This window comes from Oncorhynchus clarkii, chromosome 7 (assembly GCF_045791955.1).
Source record: "Oncorhynchus clarkii lewisi isolate Uvic-CL-2024 chromosome 7, UVic_Ocla_1.0, whole genome shotgun sequence".
Lineage (NCBI taxonomy): Eukaryota > Metazoa > Chordata > Actinopteri > Salmoniformes > Salmonidae > Oncorhynchus > Oncorhynchus clarkii.
This window is the reverse complement of record NC_092153.1, coordinates 5824736-5849949: the sequence shown is the minus strand read 5'-3', so window position 1 is coordinate 5849949 and position 25214 is coordinate 5824736. Positions and strand designations below refer to the sequence as shown.

General features: G+C 44.6%; 1 protein-coding gene across 1 annotated transcript; it reads left to right on the top strand.

Moving 5' to 3' along the window:
* The first annotated feature begins 1306 nt into the window (after window positions 1–1306).
* LOC139414044 (melanophilin-like) lies at window positions 1307–23815 on the top strand. Its single transcript, XM_071161921.1, has 16 exons — window positions 1307–1399; window positions 1847–1993; window positions 9296–9517; window positions 10900–11012; window positions 12995–13043; window positions 13241–13295; window positions 13394–13504; window positions 13602–13722; window positions 13880–14076; window positions 18808–18894; window positions 19815–20033; window positions 21768–21944; window positions 22190–22351; window positions 22601–22654; window positions 22762–22810; window positions 22906–23815. The coding sequence occupies exons 2-16, from the start codon at window positions 1896–1898 to the stop codon at window positions 22950–22952; spliced, it is 1761 nt and encodes a 586-aa protein (XP_071018022.1). The 5' UTR covers window positions 1307–1399; window positions 1847–1895; the 3' UTR covers window positions 22953–23815.
* Window positions 23816–25214: the final 1399 nt, after the last annotated feature.

Here is a 25214-nt window from a genome sequence, read left to right as displayed (position 1 = left end):
TAAAATGATCTGGCACAGCCTGCCCTTGCAGATCAGAAGTTTCCAGATCGTAGCCGAGCCACCACTGCCGATCCATACAGTAGCTCTACCTTGTTTTTACCATAGTACTTTGACCTACAGATCTAGGATCTTCATTTGAGCCAGTTTGCTACAGCAGGAAAATAATCCTGCAGCAACAGGAAATGTGAATTATTATGTGGATTATAATTAATGGCAATTTTTGTAGGTGTTCATACATTTTTCGTAAGGGAAAATCAAGTCTGAAATTTCTGTCTGAAAGGTGGAAATTACAAACATCAGAAGCGTTTTTAAAACTTCAAATGAACTACACGTTGTATATTTCCTGCATTGCAGGAAAGTTCTCTTGCAACAGGGTGATCAGATTAAGATCTTACATCTGCATCCTGTCCTCCACAATAAGTTGCCATCAAATACAGGAGAAAGGAGTCAAGTTTCCAGAAACGAAGTCTTCCTGACTGGGCAGCCAGTGCTATCTTTATGCTGCTAAGGGCACCTTTCTCCAGCACACTGTCAACAATAGAGGCCTTCATGTTGTTGATGCTCTATTTGATGGTTGTAACTTATCACTGTTCAGAATAGCTTTTCACACCAAGAGTGCAGTGAGAGTGCAGTCACCAATGTGCAGTGAGAGGTAAAAATAGGACGCTCAAGCCTAGACATTTAGTGAGTATTATAGCAACACAAGGTGTCAGAGGTCTGTGTTGAAAAAGGTAGAATAATGCAGACATTTAATGAAGTGATAATGCCCGAGAAGTCGGTGTTTGGAGGATATATTGGCATGGGCAAAGTTGGCAAACCATGCTAATATATCCTCCAAACACCGGCTTCGAGGGCATTGTCACTTAATTAAATATACAACGGGTTAATGAACATATTCAAATAATGATTGACATATTTTCATTAAAAAAAAATATTCTGATGAATTTATTCATATTCACATAATTCTAACACATGCTATTTAAAATAGCTTATGGAATGCCTATTACACAACTCTTCAGTGTCCTTATTCATTTATCAGGAAAATATTTTGTTTACTAATAGCTGTACTCATATTTACTCTGTTGGGGAAAACATACTTACTGATATGATGTTATTTTGGTATCTTTTGGGGGTTACTGCCATCCGAGGCCCTTACATCAGTATATTATGACTGAATTCAAATTTGGCAAAAATACAGGCCATTTTGACCTGTTATTCAGTTGTTAAAACTACTTGGAGTTGGAGGAGGGGTGAGAAGCTCGCTCATCCTCTCTCTTCTGTGAGAGTCAGAGCATGTGATGAACAACCGACTTCTTCAGGCCGTTCGCAAATGTGTTGCCTCAACTCCAGGGAATTAACAACTGACCTCACAGCTGTCTGCTCTGCGCCGGGCGTAAAGGTAATTCATGATATTAATGTGCTAAATCAAAGATGATGGTTTTTGTAGCACACGTGATTTCATTTCCATGCAGCGTATTTTTCTTTAGAAAAAGTAAGTACAAGAAAATGTATAACCACGAATTAGAAAATCTACTCAGAAGCTGCTTTTTAAATCAATCTGGTGATATATTCTGGTTGACTAGACTGACCGCTGGCTGCACTCATAGTAAAACGATGTTAAGATGAGTGGTCAGTCTAGTCAACCAGGCTAATCTGGTCCACCCTGTGGAGTAAGTGGACATTTATCAGGGGTGTCAATGTATCCTTATGTTGTGTTGGTTTGGGTACATGGGTGATAAACCTTCAGGATTCTCACTAGTTTTGGTTACTTTACAGGGACCATATTCTCACTAGTTTTGGTTACTTTACAGGGACCATTTTCTCACTAGTTTTGGTTACTTTACAGGGACCATCTCTGTGTTGCTGTAGAGTACTGGTTCATATTCTCCAAAACCATGGACCTGACCGCGCTTTCAGACGACGAGGCCAAGCACGTCTGGGAGGTCATACAGAGAGACTTCACCCTCAGGAAGATAGAAGAAGAGAGACTGGGGTAGGTCACTTTTCAAAAGGTTCAATATCATATTTCAGAGGTTTAGTGAGAAAATATTAAATTGAATCAATGTTGAAGGGTGGAAGGCTTGGATGCGTTTTTCAATAGCATATCTGACATAACAAACTCCTTGTCTGTATGTGACATATAAAATCATGAAGTCTTACGCTGACAGCATTTAGGACTCTACAACATTGGATACTTATTGTCTGTCTCTTATCTAAATGCCAACACTATAGATTCCATACTAGTCGATCACACTGAGGTCCTCAGCGATCTATATATTATCCATATGTTTTCCACTGTGTGTGTGTGTGTGTGTGTGTGTGTGTGTGTGTGTGTGTGTGTGTGTGTGCGTGCGTGTGTAAGTGTGTGTGTGTGTGTGTGTGTGTGTGTAAGTGTGTTCAGGCTTCAGGAATGTAAGTGTGAAACAGGCCTGCTGTTGTGAGTCAGCTCATCACAGTGATCATGGCTTAGTCACAAGGCCCGTTCTGCCTGTACTGTGTCCCAGGGAAAATAAGTTGCCAAGAGGCCTATTCTCTCTGGGATACAAAGACTCCTCTGTCTGTCTTCCTCATCTTGTCATACTCTTAAAGAAAAATAGACTTCCTGTCAGACATCACTTTATTTTATTCACAAACTGTCAGAAGGACATTGTGTTAAATGTTCTCGATAAGTTATGTAATGTAGTCCCTGCTGAAACTGACCAGAACAGAACAGAATGGTACATTATAAGTGTGATTCTGCATGCATGATTCCACAGAGCCAATTTTAAACTGATTTATTATAATCCATGGAGTTAACAGGGACTTAATGTTATCTTCTTAATGCTATATACTAATCTACTGTGTACTGATTTAATGCTATATACTAATCTACTGTATAATGATTTCATGCTATTTACTAATCTACTGTATAATGATTTAATGCTTTTTATTGTTAGTTTATTTGCATTGTTTGTAACTTATTTCTTGACTTATTTTATACATAATGTTGCTGCTACCATGTCTTATGACCGAAAATAACTTCTGGACATCAGGACTGCAATTACTCACCACGGACTGGCAGAATCCTTTTTTCCCTGACTCTGACGAACACGACGCGAAGGATATCCTGCTTCCTCAAGGAACAGGCCCCGATCCCTGTGATATGTGTGAAGAGGAGGCAGAGAAAGAGGGGCCGAAGGGCTAAGATTTCGCAGGCGATCGAATAAACTCCCACTTCCCTCCATTCTGCTAGCAAGCGTGCAGTCCTTGGAGAATAAAATCGAGGAGTTACGCGGAAGATTAAACTACCAACAGGACATTAAAAACATCTTATGCTTCACGGAGTCGTGGCTGAATGATGACAATATTAAAATACAGCTGGCTGGTTATACGATGTACCGGCAGGATAGAACAGTGGCGTCTGGTAAGACAAGGGGCGGCGGACTACTTATTTTTGTAAATAACAGCTGGCGCACGATATCTAAGGAAGTCTTGAGCTATTGCTTTCCTGAGGTAGAGTATCTCATGATACGCTGTAGACCACACTACCTACCGAGAGAGATTTCATCTGTATTCGTTGCAGTTGTTTACATACCACCACAGTCAGAGGCTGGCACTAAGACAGCAGTGAATGAGCTGTATTCCGTCATAAGCAAACAAGAAAACGCTCACACAGAGGCGGCGCTCCTAGTAGCCGGGGACTTTAATGCAGGGAAACTTAAATCCGTTTTACCAAATTTGTATCAGCATGTTAAATGTGCAACCAGAGGAAAAATAACAAAAAAGTGGTCAGAAGAAGCAGATGCTAAGCTACAGCACTGTTTTGCTTTCACAGACTGGAACATGTTCCGGGATTCCCCTGAGGGAATTGAGGAGTACACCACATCAGTCAATGGCTTCATCAATAAGTGCATTGATGAATTCGTCCCCACAGCGACCGTACGTACATACGCCAACCAGAAGCCATGGATTTCAGGCAGCATCCGCACTAAGCTAAAGGCTAGAGCTGAATCGCTTTCAAGGAGCGGGACTCTAACCTTGAAGCTTATAAGAAATCCTGCTATGGCCTCTGACAAACCATCAAACAGGAAAAGCGTCAATACAGGACTGAGATCAAATCGTACTACACCGGCTTGTCGCTCGTCGGATGTGGCAGGGCTTGCAAACCATTACAGACTACAAAGGGAAGCACAGCCAAGAGCTGCCCAATGGCACAAGCCTACCAGACGAGCTAAACTACTTCTATGCTCGATTTAGGCAAATAACACTGAAACATGCATGAGAGTACCAGCTGTTCCTGAAGACTGTGTGATCACGCACTCCGCAGCCGACGTGAGTAAAACCTTTAAACAGATCAACATTCACAAGGCCGGAGGGCCAGACAGATTACCAGGACGTGTACTGCAAGCATGCGCTGACCAACTGGCAAGTGTCTTCACTGACATTTTCAACCTCTCTGTCTGAGTCTGTAATACCAACATGTTTTAAGCAGACCACCATAGTGCCTGTGCCCAAGAACACTAAGGTAACCTGCCTAAATGACTACCAACCCGTAACACTCACTTTTGAAGCCATGAAGTGCTTTGAAAGGCTGGTCATGGCTCACATCAATGCCATCATCCCAGAAACCCTAGACCCACTACAATTTGCATACCGCCCCAACGGATCCACAGATGATGCAATCTCTATTGCACTCCACAATGCCCTTTCCCACCTGGACAAAAGGAACACCTATGTGTTTCCAAGATGGCGTAGCAGTCAGGTGTCTTTGTCCTCGTCTTGTCATGTCCCATGTATGTATCTTTTTATATATTATTCTTTGCATATATTTTCTTTTTTTTCTAAACCTCAACTTCAAAATGCTCTCCTGCAACACGACTCACCCAATGTGGTGTGGATCTGCTTCAAAATGCTCTCCTGCAACCCGCCTCACCCAATGTGGTGTGGATCTGGTTTGAAATGCTCTCCTGCAACCCGCCTCACCCAATGTGGTGTGGATCTGCTTCAAAATGCTCTCCTGCAACCCGCCTCACCCAATGTGGTGTGGATCTGCTTCAAAATGCTCTCCTGCAACCCGCCTCACCCAATGTGGTGTGGATCTGGTTTGAAATGCTCTCCTGCAACCCGCCTCACCCAATGTGGTGTGGATCTGGTTCAAAATGCTCTCCTGCAACACGACTCACCCAATGTGGTGTGGATCTGGTTCAAAATGCTCTCCTGCAACCCGCCTCACCCAATGTGGTGTGGATCTGGTTTGAAATGCTCTCCTGCAACCCGCCTCACCCAATGTGGTGTGGATCTGGTTTGTTTCTAAAGTATTTTTCTTTACTTCTGAACCGGAATCCCCCAACAGAAGCTAGCCAGCTAACTAACTACTAGCTAGTAGTCAGCTAACCACTGCTAGCGGTCATCAGCTAACCTATAGCTCGGAAAACTCTCGCCAGTTTGCACAACTCGATTCAAACCAGAGCATAACGGACCTATTTTCTCTCCATATCCCCGGATTCCTATCGCAAGCTCTGAACCTTTTCACCTGGATCATCACAGCTAGCTAGATGCAATCTCGCTAACGTCTCTGTCCCGAAGCAAGCACCAATTAGCCTGGAGCTAGCCCATGCTAGGCATATCTCCCGGCTAGCTGAAGAGGTCCATCAGTCACTCCGGGGCTACAATACCTATTTTGCCAATTGGCCCGGACCCCTTTTACTGCCGGTACTGAGCTCCTTCACGACTGGACTAACGACTTAATCTGCCCGAGGGGGTTAATCAAATCAATTCCTACGTCGCGACGTCCCCTATCTTTGGCCACTATACCTATTTTGCCAATTAGCTTGGACCCCTTTTACTACACGAAGCCCTGCTTATCAATCACGACTGGACTACCGACATAATCTACCCGAGGGTTTTATTTTTTTCCCAACAGGCCCCTCCGTCGTGAGGTCCCCTGAATGCCCATCTGCTAGCCTGCTAGCCACGACCCACTAGCTGTCTTGAGCAAATTGGACTGTTAGCTGAGGAGATCCATAGGCCAATTTCTTGGGCCACTATACCGATTTTGCCAATTGGACTGGACCCCTTTGCTACACGGAACTCTACTAATCCATCACGACTGGTCTATCGACGTAACTGCACGAGGAGGCTATAACAGACTTCCTCCGTCCCTCTAAGGCCTTCTGCAAGCTTGCTAGCCTCGGCCTGCTAGCTGTCTGAATTGCCATGTCTCCAGCCAGCCTAACTACTCACTGAACCCCTATGATCACTCGGCTACGCGCCAGGCTAGACAATCTGGATCCTCTCTTTGTAAAATTATCTGCCAAAATTATTGCAACCCCTATTACTAGCCTGTTCAACCTCTCTTTTGTATCGTCTGAGATTCCCAAAGATTGGAAAGCTCCCGCGATCATCCCCCTCTTTAAAGGGGGAGACACTCTAGACCCAAACTGCTACAGACCTACAATATATCTATCCTACCCTGCCTTTCTAAGGTCTTCGAAAGCCAAGTTAACAAACAGATTACTGATCATTTTGAATCTCACCGCACCTTCTCCACTCTGCAATCTGGTTTCAGAGCTGGTCATGGTTGCACCTCAGCCACGCTCAAGGTCCTAAATTATATCATAACCGCCATCGATAAATTACATTACTGTGCAGCCTTATTCATCGACCTGGCCAAGGCTTTCGACTCTGTCAATCACCACATTCTTATCGGCAGACTGACTTGATTTCTCAAATGACTGCCTTGCCTGGTTCACCAACTACTTCTCTGATAGAATTCAGTGTGTCACATCGGAGGGCCTGTTGTCCGGACCTCTGGCAGTCTCTATGGGGTGCCACAGGGTTCAATTCTCAGGCCGACTCTCTTCTCTGTATACATCAATGATATTGCTCTGGCTGCTGGTGAGTCTCTGATCCACCTCTATGCAGACTACATCATTCTGTATACTTCTGGCCCTTCTTTGGACACTGTGTTAACTAACCTCCAGACGAGCTTCAATGCCATACAACTCTCCTTCCGTGGCCTCCAACTACTCTTAAATGCAAGTAAAACTAAATGCATGATCTTCAACCGATCGCTGCCTACATCTGTCCGCCCGCCCAGCATCACTACTCTGGACGGTTCTGACTTAGAATATGTGGACAACTACAAATACCTAGGTTTCTGGCTAGACTGTAAACTCTCCTTCCAGACTCACAAGCATCTCCAATCCAAAATTAAATCTAGAATAGGCTTCCTATTTTGCAACAAAGCATCCTTCACTCATGCTGCCAAACATACCCTTGTAAAACTGACCATCATACCCCAAGTGACTTACAGCTGTAATCGCAGCAAAAGGTGGCGCTACAAAGTATTAACTTAAGGGGGCTGAATAATTTTGCACGCCCAATTCTTCAGTTTTTGATTTGTAAAAAAAGTTTGAAATATCCAATAAATGTCGTTTCACTTCATGATTGTGTCCCACTTGTTGTTGATTCTTCACAAAAAAATACAGTTTTATATCTTTATGTTTGAAGCCTGAAATGTGGCAAAAGGTCGCAAAGTTCAAGGGGGCCGAATACTTTCGCAAGGCACTGTATTACCTACCACTGCGACCTGTACGCTCTCGTTGGCTGGCCCTCGCTTCATACTCGTCGCCTAACCCACTGGCTCCAGGTCATCTACAAGTCTTTGCTAGGTAAAGCCCCACCTTATCTCAGCTCACTGGTCACCCACCCGTAGCACGCGCTCCAACAGGTATATCTCACTGGTCACCCCCTTTGGCCGCCTTTCCTTCCAGTTCTCTGCTGCCAATGACTGGAACGAACTGCAAAAATAACTGAAGGTGGAGACTCATATCTCCCTCACTAGTTTTAAGCACCAGCTGTCAGAGCAGCTCACAGATCACTGCACCTGTACATAGCCCATCTGTAAATAACCCATCCAACTACCTCATCCACTTACTGTATATATTTATTTATCTTGCTCCTTGCACCCCAGTATCTCCTCTTGCACATTCATCTTCTGCACATCTGTCACTCCAGAGTTTCATTGCTAAATTGTAATTACTTCGCCACTATGGCCTATTTATTGCCTTAACTTACCTCATTTGCACACACTGTATATATACTTTTTCTACTGTATTATTGACTGAATGTTTTTCAGTGTAACTCTGTGTTGTTGTATGTGTCAAACTACTTTGCTTTATCTTGGCCAGGTCGCAGTTGTAAATGAGAACTTGTTCTCAACTAGCCTACCTGGTTAAATAAAGATGAAGTAAATAAAATAAAATAAAAAGAGAATGCTATTCATTGACTACAGCTCAGCACTCAACACCGTAGTGCCCTCAAAGCTCATCAATAAGCTAAGGACCCTGGGACTAAACACCTAAACACCACCTCTGTAACTGGATCCTGGAGACTCCTGAACATCTAGTCAAATGGCTATTTGCATTACCTCCCCCCCCTTTACACCACTGCTACTCTCTGTTGTCATCTATGCATAGTCCCTTTAATAACTCTACCTACATGTACATACTACCTCAACAAAACGGGTACCCCGGCACATTGACTCTGTATCGGTACCTCCTTGTATTGTCTCGCTATTGTTATTTTACTGCTGCTTTTGTTAATTTACTTACTCTTTAATGACTTGGTACTTTAACTCTTATTTTTATCTGTATTTTTTTGAAACTGCATTGTTGGTTAGGGGCTCGTAAGTAAGCATTTCACTGTAAGCTCTACTACACCTGTTGTATTCGGCTCAAGTGACTAATAAAATTTGATTTGACTTGATATATACTAATCTACTGTATAATGATTTCATTCCATATACTAATATACTGTATAATGATTTCATCACTTCTCTATGCCCTCCCCTCCCCTCTTCTCTGCTCTTCTCCTTCTCCCCTCCCCTCCTCCTCTCCTCTTCTTCCCCTCCTCTCCCCTCCCCTCCTCTCCCCTCCCCTCCCCTCCTCTTTCTCCTCTCCTCTTCTTCCCCTCCCCTCCCCTCCCCTCCCCTCCTCCTTCTCATCTCCTCTCCTTCCCCTCCTCTCCCCTCCCCTCCCCTCCTCCTTCTCATCTCCTCTCCTTCCCCTCCTCTCCCCTCCCCTCCCCTCCTCCTTCTCCTTCTCCTCTCCTCTCCTTCCCCTCCTCTCCCCTCCTCTCCAATCTTCTCCGCTCTTCTCCTCCTCCCCTCCCGTCCTCCCCTCCCCTCCCCTCCCCTCCCCTCCCCTCCTCCTTCTCCTCTCCTCTCCTTCCCCTCCTCTCCCCTCCTCTCCCTTCTTCTCCGCTCTTCTCCTCCTCCCCTCCCGTCCTCTCCTATCCCCCCCCTCTCCTCTAGGGACCTAAAGACTAAGATAGAGAAGGAGGACACTAAGATTGAGCTGCTGGGTACTCAGACCACCCTGGTAGACTCTCACTGTATCCGCTGTCTGCAGCCCTTCAAGTTCCTGGTCAACAGTAAGCGTCAGTGCATAGACTGTAAGATGTACACCTGCAAGGCATGCAGCCGCTACAACAAGAAGGATCACGGCTGGGTGTGCGACCCCTGTCGTATGACAAGGTGGGGGCCGTGGGTGTCAAGGCATCCTGAACACACAGCATTAAGAGATTCTCCTGAACACATAGTAATAACAGATGGGTTTGGAAACATTTGCAATCGTGTTTGACTGACCAGGTCTTGAACCCAGATCGTCTGTATCATTATGAAGCTTCAGGCAGTCAGAGAAGAGGGCCAACTCTTAAAAGGCTAGTAATAATATATAGTTATAGTAGGGCCAACTCTTAGAAGGATAGTAATAATATATAGTTATAGAGAATAGGGCCAAGAGTCCTGTTCAGGTGACATGGTCAGGAAACTATTCTAGCTCTATGGGGTTCATATACATTCCATTGATGATGGGGTTCATATTGAGACTGGAGTGACTCTCCTAGCTCTATGGGGTTCATATTGAGACTGGAGTGACTCTCCTAGCTCTATGGGGTTCATATTGAGACTGAAGTGACTCTCCTAGCTCTATGGGGTTCATATTGAGACTGTAGTGACTCTCCCAGCTCTATGGGGTTCATATTGAGACTGGAGTGACTCTCCTAGCTCTATGGGGTTCATATTGAGACTGAAGTGACTCTCCTAGCTCTATGGGGTTCATATTGAGACTGGAGTGACTCTCCTAGCTCGATGGGGTTCATATTGAGACTGGAGTAACTCTCATAGCTCTATGGGGTTCATATTGAGACTGGAGTGACTCTCCTAGCACTATGGGGTTCATATTGAGACTGGAGTGACTCTCCTAGCTCTATGGGGTTCATATTGAGACTGAAGTGACTCTCCTAGCTCTATGGGGTTCATATTGAGACTGGAGTGACTCTCCTAGCTCTATGGGGTTCATATTGAGACTGGAGTGACTCTCCTAGCTCTATGGGGTTTATATTGAGACTGGAGTGAATCTCCAAGCTATGTGGGGTTCATATTAAGACTGGAGTGACTCTCCTAGCTCTATTGGGTTCATATTGAGACTGGATTGACTCTCCAAGCTCTATGGGGTTCATATTGAGACTGGAGTGACTCTCCTAGCTCGATGGGGTTCATATTGAGACTGGAGTGACTCTCCAAGCTCTATGGGGTTCATATTGAGACTGGAGTGACTCTCCTAGCTCGATGGGGTTCATATTGAGACTGGAGTGACTCTCCAAGCTCTATGGGGTTCATATTGAGACTGGAGTGACTCTCCTAGCTCGATGGGGTTCATATTGAGACTGAAGTGACTCTCCAAGCTTTATGGGGTTCATATTGAGACTGGAGTGACTCTCCTAGCTCGATGGGGTTCATATTGAGACTGGAGTGACTCTCCTAGCTCGATGGGGTTCATATTGAGACTGGAGTAACTCTCCTAGCTCGATGGGGTTCATATTGAGACTGGAGTGACTCTTGTGTTTACCTTGCAGGGTCCTGAAAATAGGAACAGTGGGATGGTACCATGACAATGTGCGCACCCGTTTCAAGCGCTTCGGCAGTGCCAAGGTGATGAAGTCTCTTTACAAGCGACTCAATGGAGAGGGTGGGTTCTTTTTGTTTGATTATTGATTCATTGTGCATACTTCTAAATGTAATCACATGTTACAGTTGTGGTTGTTGATGAGAGTGTCCAAGTGTCACATTTTGGTCACCAAATGATCAGGAGTGTGACACATGGCTGGCTGTAATGAAGAGTCACATGGTAGGGCCTGTACTTGACACCGGGGTGACATAGTCATGCTATGATGACATATGGTCACCACTGGCAGCTGGTGGGAGGAGCTATAGGAGGACGGGCTCATTGTAAACGGAATGGTATCAAACACATTAAACATATGGAAACCACATGTTTGACTCTGTTCCATTGATTCCATTCCAGCCATTACAATGAGCCTGTCCTCCTATAGCCCCTCCCACCAGCCTCCGCTAACACATGTAGCGTTCTAGAACTGGGAACAGTGTTCTAGAACTGAGTGACTGTTGTCTGTTCTGTATTCTAACAGTCCTCTTGACCCAGACCTCACATAGGACAAAGAGATGATTTGAAGTACAGTACCAGTCAAAAGTTTGGACACACATACTCATTCAAGGGTTTTTATTTTTTTAAACTATTTTCTACATTGTAGAATAATAGTGAAGACATCAAAACTATGAAATAATCTGGAATCATGTAGTAACCAAAAAAGTGTTAAACAAATCAAAATATATGTTCGATTCTTGCCTTGATGACAGCTTTGCACACTCTTGGCAGCTTTGCACACTCTCAACCAGCTTCACCTGGAATGCTTTTCCAACAGTCTTGAAGGAGTTCCCACATATGCTGAGCACTTGTTGGCTGCTTTTCCTTCACTCTGCGGTCCAACTCATCCCAAACCATTTCAATTCAGTTGAGGTCAGGTGATTGTGGAGGCCAGGTCATCTGATGAAGCACTCCATCACTCTCCTTCTTGGTCAAACGGAAGTGTGTTTTGGGTCATTGTCCTGTTGAAAAACAAATGATGGTCCCACTAAGGGCAAACCAGATGGGATGGCGTATTGCTGCAGACTGCTGTGGTAGCCATGCTGGTTAAGTGTGCCTTGATCATCCATTCATCCAGATCATCCAGATCATCCATTCACCTACTTGGCGTCTAAGAAAGACGCGGCGATTAGAACCAAAAATCTCAAATTTGGACTCAACAGACCAAAGGACAGATTTCCAACGGTCTAATGTTCATTGCTCATGTTTCTTGGCCCAAGCAAGTCTCTTCTTATTATTGGTGTCTTTAGTAGTGGTTTCTTTGCAGCAATTCAACCATGAAGGCCTGATTCACAAAGTATCCTCTGAACAGTTGATGTTGAGATGTGTCTGTTACTTGAACTCTGTGAAGCATTTATTTGGGCTGCATTTTCTGAGGCTGGTCACTCTAATGAACATATCCTCTGCAGCAGGTCTTCCTTTCCTGTGACGGTCCTCATGAGAGACAGTTTCATCATAGCGCTTAATGGTTTCTGCGACTGCACTTGAAGAAACTTTCAAAGTTCTTGAAATTGACTGGGTTGACTGACCTTCATGTCCTAAAGTAATGATGTCCTGTCGTTTCTCGTTGCTTATTTAAGCTGTTCTTTCCATAATATGGACTTGGTCTTTTACCAAATAGGGCTATCTTCTGTATACCACCCCTACCTTGTCAGAACACAACTGATTGGCTCAAACGCATTAAGAAGGAAAGTAATTCCACAAATTAACTTATAACAAGGAACGCCTGTTCATTGAAATGTATTCCAGGTTACTACCTCATGAAGCTGGTTGAGAGAATGCCAAGAGTGCGCAAAGCTGTCATCAAGGCAAAGGGTGGCAACTTTGAAGAATCTCAAATATAAAATATATTTTGATTCCATATGTGTTATTTTATAGTTTTGATGTCTTCACTATTATTGTACAATGTATAAAATAGTAAAAATAAAGATCTTGGAATGAGTAGGTGACTGGTACTGTCTATATAACTATTAATAACAGAATATCACTTCTCTCTGTCTTCACAGGTGCCCGGCGTGACAGTGACACACAAAGCATGCCTGATTTCCGCAGTAAGTAGAATAGACGAAGGCAATGGGAAAAATATATCAATATTTCAACATACTGTACCTGAAAACTGCTGAACCCCATATCATAGTGGAGTTGACAACACCAGCATAAGCACTATGATATGCAAACGTAACACGGGGTTACACAATTTGACAAGAAAAAAAGTCCCCCCTTCTTGTCCCTCTCTCCCCTGTAGATGATAGGTACAATGGTCATGATGAGGACTATGCAGATGCAGAAGCTCAGCGATACAAAATGGTAAACAGTTTCTCCTCTCAATATCTTTCCTGAGAAACTGGATATCATATCCCAGACTCACTACTTCTCTTTATGTCTCCATTCTGTTGTTCTGTCAGATGCGAAAGAACAAGCGCCTGCTCTCTGTTCATCCCATGGACTTGGATGTGGATATAGAAGAGTATTTTCCACCCCACTCTCGCACTCACTCTCGTCGACAATCCTACCAGGTAGACAAACAAAACAGTCCTGGTTTCGACTAGCCAAAAGTAGTGCATTGTGGGAATAGGGGGTTATTTAAGGTTGTGATGGTTATGTCACCTACAGCAGATCCAGGAGGAGCGAGGTGGTGGTCACCGGGGTGACATGGAGTTCATGGATTCCATGCAGCAACAACAACACCGCACGAACCGTAGGAAGAGCCTGGATAGGTACAACATGCGCCCTGGTAAGCAACAAGCACACACACACTCCCACACACACACAGACATTCAATCAGAGCTGGTTAGTTTGCAATGTAATGGCATTACAATACTACAACAACAGTAATCTCACGCCAAACCAACATTTTGTAATATAACCTGAGCTAAAGCGATGGTCCTCAGACGATGGGCAGTATGGGATGGTGCGTGCCCGCTCCCTATCCAAGATCAGCTCCTCTATGAACCGCCAGCACTATGTGGACACGTCAGAAGAGGAGGAGGGAGGGCGCAACACCATGTACCAGACCCCCTATCGCCGACGCCCTTCCTACAGCCGAGTTGGCTCTCACGAGAACCTGCAGGCCCCAACACAGCAACCGGTAGGATGTGTGTTGGTGTGTGTGTGTGAGAAGGAGAGAGTGAAATAGAGCTGAAACAGAGATGAGACAGATGACGTCTCTCTCCACTATTAAACTACCCTGACATGAGACAGATGACGTCTCTCTCCACTATTAAACTACCCTGACATGAGACAGATGACGTCTCTCTCCACTATTAAACTACCCTGACATGAGACAGATGACGTCTCTCTCCACTATTAAACTACCCTGACATGAGACAGATGACGTCTCTCTCCACTATTAAACTACCCTGACATGAGACAAATGACGTCTCTCTCCACTATTAAACTACCCTGACATGAGACAGATGACGTCTCTCTCCACTATTAAACTACCCTGACATGAGACAGATGACGTCTCTCTCCACTATTAAACTACCCTGACATGAGACAGATGACGTCTCTCTCCACTATTAAACTACCCTGACATGAGACAGATGACGTCTCTCTCCACTATTAAACTACCCTGACATGAGACAGATGACGTCTCTCTCCACTATTAAACTACCCTGACATGAGACAGATGACGTCTCTCTCCACTATTAAACTACCCTGACCATAGAAAATGAGCCACATTAACTGACAAACAAGGGTGGACTTGTCCTTCCACTCAAGCCTGGGAAGATGGATTTCAAACACTGTTGGGCTGATTTACATTGTACATGTATTTATTGGAAGTTGTGTGTCTCAAGTGATGCATGCTGGGGTTTTTAATGGATTGAACTTCAGAGAGCAGAACAAAGACAACTTTGTTTCTTGATTTGGATAATTAAATATTTTTTTAATTTGTATTTTATTTATTTCACCTTTATTTAACCAGGTAGGCAAGTTGAGATCAAGTTTTCATTTACAATTGCGACCTGGCCAAGATAAAGCAAAGCAGTTCGACACATACAACAACACAGAGTTACACATGGAGTAAAACAAACATACAGACAATAATACTTTACAAAAACAAGTCTATATACAATGTGAGCAAATGAGGTGAGATAAGGGAGGTAAAGGCAATAAAAAGACCACGGTGGCGAAGTAAATACAATATAGCAATTAAAAACACTGGAATTGTAGATTTGCAGCAGGTGAATGTGCAAAGTAGAAATACTGGGGTGCAAGGGAGCAAAATAAATAAATAAATACAGTAGGGGATGAGGTAGTTGTTTGGGCTATTTATAGATGGGCTATGTACAGGTGCAGTAATCTGTGAGCTGCTCTGACAGCTGGTGCTTAAAGCTGGTGAGGGAGATAAGTGTTTCCAGTTTCAGAGATTTTTGTAGTTCGTTCCAGTCATTGGCAGCAGAGAACTGGAAGGAGAGGTGGCCAAAGGAGGAATTGGCCCTGGGGGTGACCAGTGAAATATACCTGCTGGAGCGCGTGCTACGGGTGGGTGCTGCTATGGTGACCAGCGATCTGAGATAAGGCGGGACTTTACCTAGCAGGGTCTTGTTGATGACCTGGAACCAGTGGGTTTGGCAACGAGTTTGAAGCGAGGGCCAGCCAACGAGAGCGTACAGGTCGCAGTGGTGGGTAGTGTATGGGGCTTTGGTGACAAAACGGATGGCACTGTGATAGACTGTATCCAATTTGTTGAGTAGGGTGTTGGAGGCTATTTTGTAAATTACATAGCCGAAGTCGAGGATTGGTAGGATGGTCAGTTTTACGAGGGTATGTTTGGCAGCATGAGTGAAGGATGCTTTGTTGCAAAATAGGAAGCCAATTCTAGATTTAACTTTGGATTGGAGATGTTTGATGTGAGTCTGGAAGGAGAGTTTACAGTCTAACAGGACACCTAGGTATTTGTAGTTGTCCACATATTCTAAGTCAGAACCGTTCAGAGTAGTGATGCTGGGCGGGCGGGCAGATGTAGGCAGCGATCGGTTGAAGAGCATGCATTTATTTTTACTTGTATTTAAGAGCAGTTAGAGGCCACGGAAGGAGAGTTGTATGGCATTGAAGCTCATCTGGAGGGTAGTTAACACAGTGTCCAAAGAAGGGCCAGAAGTATACAGAATGGTGTAGTCTGCGTAGAGGTGGATCAGAGACTCACCAGCAGCAAGAGCAATATCATTGATGTATACAGAGAAAATAGTTGGCCCAAGAATTGAACCTTGTGGCACCCCCATAGTGACTGCCAGAGGCCCGGACAACAGGCCCTCTGATTTGACACACTGAACTCTATCAGAAAAGTAGTTGGTGAATCAGGCGAGGCAATCATTTGAGAAACTGAGGCTGTTGAGTCTGCTGATGAGGATGTGGTGATTGACAGAGTCGAAAGCCTTGGCCAGGTCAATGATTACGGCTGCACAGTATTGTTTCTTATCGATGGTGGTTAAGATATTGTTTAGGACCTTGAGTGTGGCTGAGGTGCACCCATGACCAGCTCTGAAACCAGATTGCATTGGGGAGAAGGTACGGTGGGATTCAAAATGGTCGGTAATCTGTTTGTTAACTTGGCTTTCGAAGACCTTAGAAAGGCAGGGTAGGATAGATATAGGTCTGTAGCAGTTTGGATCAAGAGTGTCCCCCCCTTTGAATAGGGGGATGACCGCAGCTGCTTTCCAATCTTTGGGAATGGGGGTGCAGTGCTGTTGACCGGGGTAGGAGTAGCCTGGTGCAAAGCATGGCCAGCCGTAGAAAAATGCTTATTGAAATTCTCAATTATAGTGGATTTATCAGTGGTGACAGAGTTTTCTATCCTCAGTGCAGTGGGCAGCTGGGAGGAGGTGCTCTTATTCTCCATGGACTTTACAGTGTCCCAGAACTTTTTTAAGTTTGTGTTGCAGGAAGCAAATTTCTGCTTGAAAAAGCTAGCCTTGGCTTTTCTATGCCTGTGTATATTGGTTTCTTTCTTCACCAAAAAGTTGCATATCACGGGGGCTGTTCGATGCTAATGCAGAACGCCACAGGATGTTTTTGTGCTGGTTAAGGGCAGTCAGGTCTGGAGAGAACCAAGGGCTATATCTGTTCCTGGTTCTACATTTTTTGAATGGGGCATGTTTATTTAAGATGGGGAGGAAGGAATTTATCTTTATCTGTCTATTTTGATTGATTACTCCATGCAAGTCTGGTGTAATACAATATCCAACCTTGTGTCAGGTTTGCGTCTCGATTCATGCACAATGTACATTTTGTGTTGGTCTCACCTCATTCCTCTCCTGTCATTTTGTATTGGTCTCACCTCACTTGGTCTCACCTCATTCCTCTCCTGTCATTTTGTATTGGTCTCACCTCATTCCTCTCCTGTCATTTTGTATTGGTCTCACCTCATTCCTCTCCTGTCATTTTGTATTGGTCTCACCTCATTCCTCTCCTGTCATTTGTATTGGTCTCACCTCATTCCTCTCCTGTCATTTTGTATTGGTCTCACCTCATTCATCTCCTGTCATTTTGTATTGGTCTCACCTCATTCCTCTCCTGTCATTTTGTATTGGTCTCACCTCATTCCTCTTCTGTCATTTTGTATTGGTCTCACCTCATTCCTCTCCTGTCATTTTGTATTGGTCTCACCTCATTCCTCTCCTGTCATTTTGTATTGGTCTCACCTCATTCCTCTTCTGTCATTTTGTATTGGTCTCACCTCATTCCTCTTCTGTCATTTTGTATTGGTCTCACTTCACTTGGTCTCACCTCACTCCTCTCCTTTAATTTTGTATTGGTCTCACCTCATTCCTCTCCTGTCATTTTGTATTGGTCTCACTTCACTTGGTCTCACCTCACTTCTCTCCTGTAATTTTGTATTGGTCTCACCTCACTCCTCTCCTGTAATTTTGTATTGGTCTCACCTCATTCCTCTCCTGTCATTTTGTATTGGTCTCACTTCACTTGGTCTCACCTCACTCCTCTCCTGTAATTTTGTATTGGTCTCACCTCACTTGGTCTCACCTCATTCCTCTCCTGTCATTTTGTATTGGTCTCACCTCATTCCTCTCCTGTCATTTTGTATTGGTCTCACCTCATTCCTCTCCTGTCATTTTGTATTGGTCTCACCTCATTCCTCTTCTGTCATTTTGTATTGGTCTCACCTCATTCCTCTCCTGTCATTTTGTATTGGTCTCACCTCATTCCTCTCCTGTCATTTTGTATTGGTCTCACCTCATTCCTCTTCTGTCATTTTGTATTGGTCTCACTTCACTTGGTCTCACCTCACTCCTCTCCTGTAATTTTGTATTGGTCTCACCTCATTCCTCTCCTGTCATTTTGTATTGGTCTCACTTCACTTGGTCTCACCTCACTTCTCTCCTGTAATTTTGTATTGGTCTCACCTCACTCCTCTCCTGTAATTTTGTATTGGTCTCACCTCATTCCTCTCCTGTCATTTTGTATTGGTCTCACTTCACTTGGTCTCACCTCACTCCTCTCCTGTCATTTTGTATTGGTCTCACTTCACTTGGTCTCACCTCACTCCTCTCCTGTCATTTTGTATTGGTCTCACCTCACTTGGTCTCACCTCACTCCTCTCCTGTAATTTTGTATTGGTCTCACCTCACTTGGTCTCACCTCATTCCTCTCCTGTCATTTTGTATTGGTCTCACCTCATTCATCCCCTGTCATTTGTATTGGTCTCACCTCACTCCTCTCCTGTCATTTTGTATTGGTCTCACCTCACTCCTCTCCTGTCATTTGTATTGGTCTCACCTCACTCCTCTCCTGTCATTTCGTATTGGTCTCACCTCACTTGGTCTCACCTCACTCCTCTCCTGTCATTGTGATACAGGTCAATGCGCTAAACAAGCGTATGTCAGCCATAGAGAGTCTCCTGAACCGGCTGGAGTCCAAGATGACTCTACCCCCCGACGATGAAGTAAGAAAGGGTTAAAAACCTTACTACTGCTCTCCTAACAGAGCTTCTTATTGGTCTCCTAACAGAGCTTCCTACTGCTCTCCTAACAGAGCATCCTACTGCTCTCCTAACAGAGCTTCCTACTGCTCTCCTAACAGAGCTTCCTACTGCTCTCCTAACAGAGCTTCCTACTGCTCTCCTAACAGAGCTTCCTACTGCTCTCCTAACAGAGCTTAGTATTGCTCTCCTAACAGAGCTTCTTATTGCTCTCCTAACATAGCTTCTTATTGCTCTTCTAACAGAGCTCCTAACAGAGCTTCTTATTGCTCTCCTAACAGAGCTTCTTATTGCTCTCCTAACAGAGCTTCTTATTGCTCTCCTAACAGAGCATCCTACTGCTCTCCTAACAGAGCATCCTACTGCTCTCCTAACAGAGCATCCTACTGCTCCCCTAACAGAGCTTCTTATTGCTCTCCTAACAGAGCTTCCTACTGCTCTCCTAACAGAGCATCCTACTGCTCTCCTAACAGAGCTTCCTACTGCTCTCCTAACAGAGCATCCTACTGCTCTCCTAACAGAGCATTATCTTTATTGGAATAATCATATTAGAGAGAATCACAGCTGTTCATCAAAGGGTAACTTGTTAGCTTACTCTGGCCTTAACCTGTTGTTGCCCAACTTGAGTTGGGCTCGTTTCCATTACAACTCCTCCTTGTTGAATTTCTCCTTAAGACATAAGCAATTCAACTCCTAAACATTCAAGTCTTAAACTGACGAGAATCTAGATGGAACTGACCCCAACCCTGTTTCTGTCCATCTGGAATAAAGTCAAGAAAACTGCCCAGAACAGAGTTCACTGGAGATGCACTGTTGAGGCTCGAGGTTCCACTAGCAGCAAAAAAGAAAAAAGTTTAGTAAGTAAAACCTGTTTCTATCCACAGGCGACGTCCCCGACCGCTGCACAGATAGAGGAGGAGAAGCTGAGGAGGAAGCTGAGCGAGCTGGCGGGGAACATCAGTGTTCCGTCCTCCGACGAGGAAACAGGAGGGGGGAAGAAGACCCCTTTATTAAAGAGGGCCGCTGTGAAGAGTAACCTCCCAGTCCTCCCCCTAGAGCCCCTCAGTTCCTCCAGCGACGAGGGGCCCACCGAGGCTCAGCAGGTGAATTTTTGGGGGTCCTGTTACCCTGTTACATCTCAGACACACACCAAAAAGCTGTAGCGGAGGTGATAGGATCCAACCAATGATGTGTATAAACCCTGGATTGCTGATGCTATGTAATGGCCAATGAGATGTTTTGAAGCCACCTGCCTCCATATTGGTACTCTTCCATAGGAGAACTACATAGGATAACTACATAGGATAACTACATAGGATAACTACATAGGAGAACCACATAGGAGAACTACATAGAAGAACCACATAGGAGAACCACATAGGAGAACCACATAGGAGAACCACATAGGAGAACCACATAGGAGAACCACATAGGAGAACCACATAGGAGAACCACATAGGAGAACTACATAGGAGAACTACATAGGAGAACTACATAGGATAACTACATAGGAGAACTACATAGGATAACTACATAGGAGAACTACATAGGAGAACTACATAGGATAACTACATAGGAGAACCACATAGGATAACTACATAGGAGAACTACATAGGAGAACCACATAGGAGAACCACATAGGAGAACCACATAGGAGAACCACATAGGAGAACCACATAGGAGAACCACATAGGAGAACTCTTCCATAGGAATGAATGGAATTCTACAGTATTTCAATAAAATGTTTCAAGAACAAAAGAACATGTATTTAGGTATTTATTTATTGTAGTGGGGACAGTATCATTAGTACAACAACAACAACACATATTTTAAGGAATATATTTTGTATTTTTATGTTCAGTTCACATAATATAAATGTGTTTTTGGTTTTTTGTATTTTTCTACCCCTTTTTCTCCCCAATTGGTGGTAAGTCTTGTCCCATCGTTGCACCTCCCCTACGGACTTGAGAGAGGTGAAGGTCGAGAGCCATGCGTCCTCCGAAACACGACCATGCCAAGCTGCACTGCTTCTTGACGCACTGCTCGCTTAACCCGCCACAATGAGTCACTAGATCGCAACGGGACAATGACATCCCGGCCGGCCAAACCCTCCCCTAACCCGGACGACGCTGAGCCAATTGTGCGCCGCCTCATGGGTCTCCCGGTCACGGCCGGCTGCAACACAGCCTGGGATTGATCCCGGGTCTGTAGTGATGCCTCCAGCATTGTGATGCAGTTCCTTAGACAGTTGCGACACTTGGGAGGCCCCACATAATGTCATTTAGACGTATGCATTAAAGTGTCTGTAATAGAATATACTTGTAAAAAAACAATGTAGACATTAATAAATGCAGGGGGAGTACCAAAATGGCCGTATGGTGGCTTCAAAACAACACCCCCTGTCAGTCATTTAGGGTTTACATCATTGGCTCCAACCAGGGACCTCTCGCACGCAGAGCTAACATCTTAAAACAATCCTTAACACTCTTTCTAGCACTAATACTCACACTTGTCTTTTCTCACTCGCACTTCAGCACTTTGCTGATAGCTGCTTTACTGAGGAAAAGTTGGACTTACTATGACTGTGATATGTGGTTGCACCAACTGTCAGTCCCTCTGGATAAGAGTCTCTTGCTAAATGACCGCAATGTCAATGTAAATGTCTTCACCATTAGACCAAGACAAAATCCTTGTGGTCTCAGGGTGACATTTGGGCTAGCAAGTCTCAGGCAGGGCTACCTGATCACGAAAGTGTGATTCCAAATCACCTCCGCTACATATAGGAGACGTAGGTACTTTCCCAACGGCTCATTTCTGTTCCCTTACATGGCTTTCAGAGATCCACCGCGGCGGCCCTCTGTGACATCACCAAAGAGTTTCTCAGAACCATTAATGCCGCTGAAAGCGCGATGAACGAGTACTTCCCCTCAATAACGTCTAATGACAGCCCCATGATAACTGACGTGGCTGACGTAAGGAAAGCAGCTGAGTCTTACAGGGAACTTGAGGAAAATGTAAGATTCAAAATCACACTCCTCTTTTCCTCCCAAGCAATCCTAATCCAATCAAAATAGCTGTGTGTCAAGTGTAGGTCTGGAGCCTTTTGTTTAAAGCATGAAGAGACGTCTTGTGTTGCCTTAAAGCAGAGATTCGCTTTGTATTCCAAGCAGTCTGGAAACTGTTAGCCTGCTAATGGTGTGTGGTTAGCAGCTCGTCTGTAAGGGTACACTAGTGGTGGTTGTCCTGTGCCCTGTTCCAGGTGTACATGACCTCAGGGAAGTCCTTTGATCTGGAGAAGAAGCTGAAGCATCTGGAGCAGAGTGCCAAGAACCGCTTCGGAGGGGCCACAGACTCGGAGCTGTCTGACCTGGAGGACGTGGTGGCTCTGACTGCACATCGGGTCCAGAGCACTGAGAGTGAGGTAGGTGACGAGGCTCTACTGCGGGTTCTACTGAGCAGGCTTTCTACTCAACAGGGATGTGCTGTATGGACTGAGAAGCACACTGTGAACTGTAGAGTTCCAAGAACCATTGTAGCCTACAGAGACGCATGAAGAAATAACAATAAAACACAAGAGCTCGTTTAGTTGATTTATCTATTATTATCAGATAACTTGTTTTCCTTCAGAAGGGGTATAATCTGTACTTTCTGTCTTTTCCTTCTCTCTTAGGTGTCTGATTTGGAGAACAAACTTGCTGCTCTAAGTGCCTCAGGGAAGAAAAAGGTGAGTATGTTGTGCAATTCAATAATTATCTTCAGACCCTCTTGGGCTTGCTTTGATGCTTATTGTTGTCGCATGCTGTTGTCTAAAACAACTATTCTATCTGACAGATATCAGGTTCACAGAACAGGAAAAGGTTTAACCAAGACTTCCCCACAAGTAAGGCCCAATGCATATTGTGATGCCCCTAATATGTTGTCTTTCAGTCCTGACCAACTGTGCTTATGACCATCTCCTCTTGTTTCCACCATCAGAACCCAGCAACGGCTCAGGATCCCTACGGAAATCCAATCACATGTAAAAGGACTGTACGACGAATACGCCCAATGAAACTGTCTGTATTATCTTAGTTACTGAAATATACCTTGAACCTTATCTGTCACTGATCCACTGTGTATCTGATGTCAATCTCATATCCACATTGTTACAGTATGTTAATGGTATATCCTCACCCACAATGCACAGCAGTTATGTGCTGTAAAAGCAGGCTACACCATAGCTATGTTCAATGCAAAAACAACCCTGGTTTACTGCCTGAAAGTCATACGCATTCTAAAGTATCCTCTCAGTCTCAATGTATCTGATGTCTAAACTCATGAAATGCTCTGATGTGATTGGTTAAAAGGGCAATTTGTGGGGAAAAAATATCAGAATTGGGCTTCCTGCTGCAAAACAGTCTAAGTTTCCTGATTTAAAAGATGAATCTGTGCCATATAGGCTACCAACATTCCAGCAGAGGCCAAATGTGACTTTCTGTGTTAAAATGGAGTTTGATTAGTGAACACTGATAGTTTCTGTACACAATCATGACCTCGTCTAATAATGACCTTTTGGGTTGCATGGGATTCTGGGAAACAAGCACCACGACTTACTATCTTACATCACCAACTGTGTTACATTCAAATAACAGAGTGTCTGTTACATATTGTCGTAGTACATATCTTTCAGAAAAAGTGAAATGTTGTCATGACACTGACCAGAGAAATATGATATGAAATAACAAGTTATCAGGTCTGGATCTCTGTTTTCTCTCAATTCATATCAAAAAATATGTCTGAAACCGTTTTCAAGACAATTATAAATATTGCAGTAGGATGAATATATATATACTGTATCATTTGAAAAGCTGCAGTGCGTTGTGCTGTCACTGGGCTTCTGCATCTAATAAATTGTATCACATCAACTGTTGAGTGTTTGAGTGTTTCTATTCTGAGGGGATCTTAACATACACTACCGGTAAGAAGGCCCGCTCTGCCATGCCCATATTGGTATAGTGATTGCAGGCAGACACGTGCTGCCACCTAGTGACACAGCGTTTTCACATTCATACATTATTGCTTTTTAAACAAACAAAGATTTCGATTAGACTGTAATAACATATCAATGACACTAAAAACATAAATTAAACTGTAATACCATATCAATGCACTCCACACTGCCCTTTCCCACCTGGACAAAAGGAGAGAATGCTATTCATTGACTACAACTCAGCGTTCAACACCATAGTGCCCTCAAAGCTCATCACTAAGCTAAGGGCCCTTGGACTAAACACGCCCCCAGGTGGTAAGGGTAGGTAACAACACATCCGCCACGCTGATCCTCAACACGGGGTCCCCTCAGGGGTGCGTGCTCAGTCCCCTCCTGTACTCCCTCTTCACTCATGACTGCACGGCCAGACACGACTCCAACACCATCATTAAGTTTGCTGATGACACAACAGTGGTAGGCCTGATCAACGACAACGATGAGACAGCCTATAGGGAGGAGGTCAGAGACCTGGCAGTGTGGTACCAGGAAAACAACCTCTCCCTCAATGTGAGCAAGATAAAGGAGATGATTGTGGACTACAGGAAAAGAAGGACCGAGCACGCCCCCATTCTCATCGACGGGGCTGCAGTGGAGCAGGTTGAGAGCTTCAAGTTCCTTGGCGTCCACATCACCAACAAACTAACATGGTCCAAGCACACCAAGACAGTCGTGAAGAGGACACGACAAAACCTATTCCCCCTCAGGAGACTGAAAAGATTTGGCATGGGTCCTACAGCTGCACCCTCGAGAGCATCCTGACTGGTTGCATCACTGCCTGGTATGGCAACTGCTCAGCCTCCGACCGCAAGGCACTACAGAGGGTAGTGCGTACGGCCCAGTACATCACTGGGACCAAGCTTCCTGCCATCCAGAACCTCCTCTCTATACCAGGCAATGTCAGAGGAAGGCCCTAAAAATGGTCAAAGACTCCAGCCACCCCAGTCATAGACTGTTCTCTCTGCTACCGCATGGCAAGCAGTACTGGAGCACAAAGTCCAGGTTTAAGAGGCTCCTAAGTAACTGCTACCCCAAAGCCATAAGACTCTTGAACAGCTAATCAAATGGCTACCCAGACTATTTACATCCCCCCCCCCCCCCCCCCCCCCCCCCAGAACGCCGCTGCTACTCTCTGTTATTATCTATGTATAGTCACCTTAATAACTCTACCTACATGTACATATTACCTCAATTACCTCGACACCGGTGCCCCCGCACATTGACTCTGTACCGGTACCCCCTGTATATAGCCTCCACA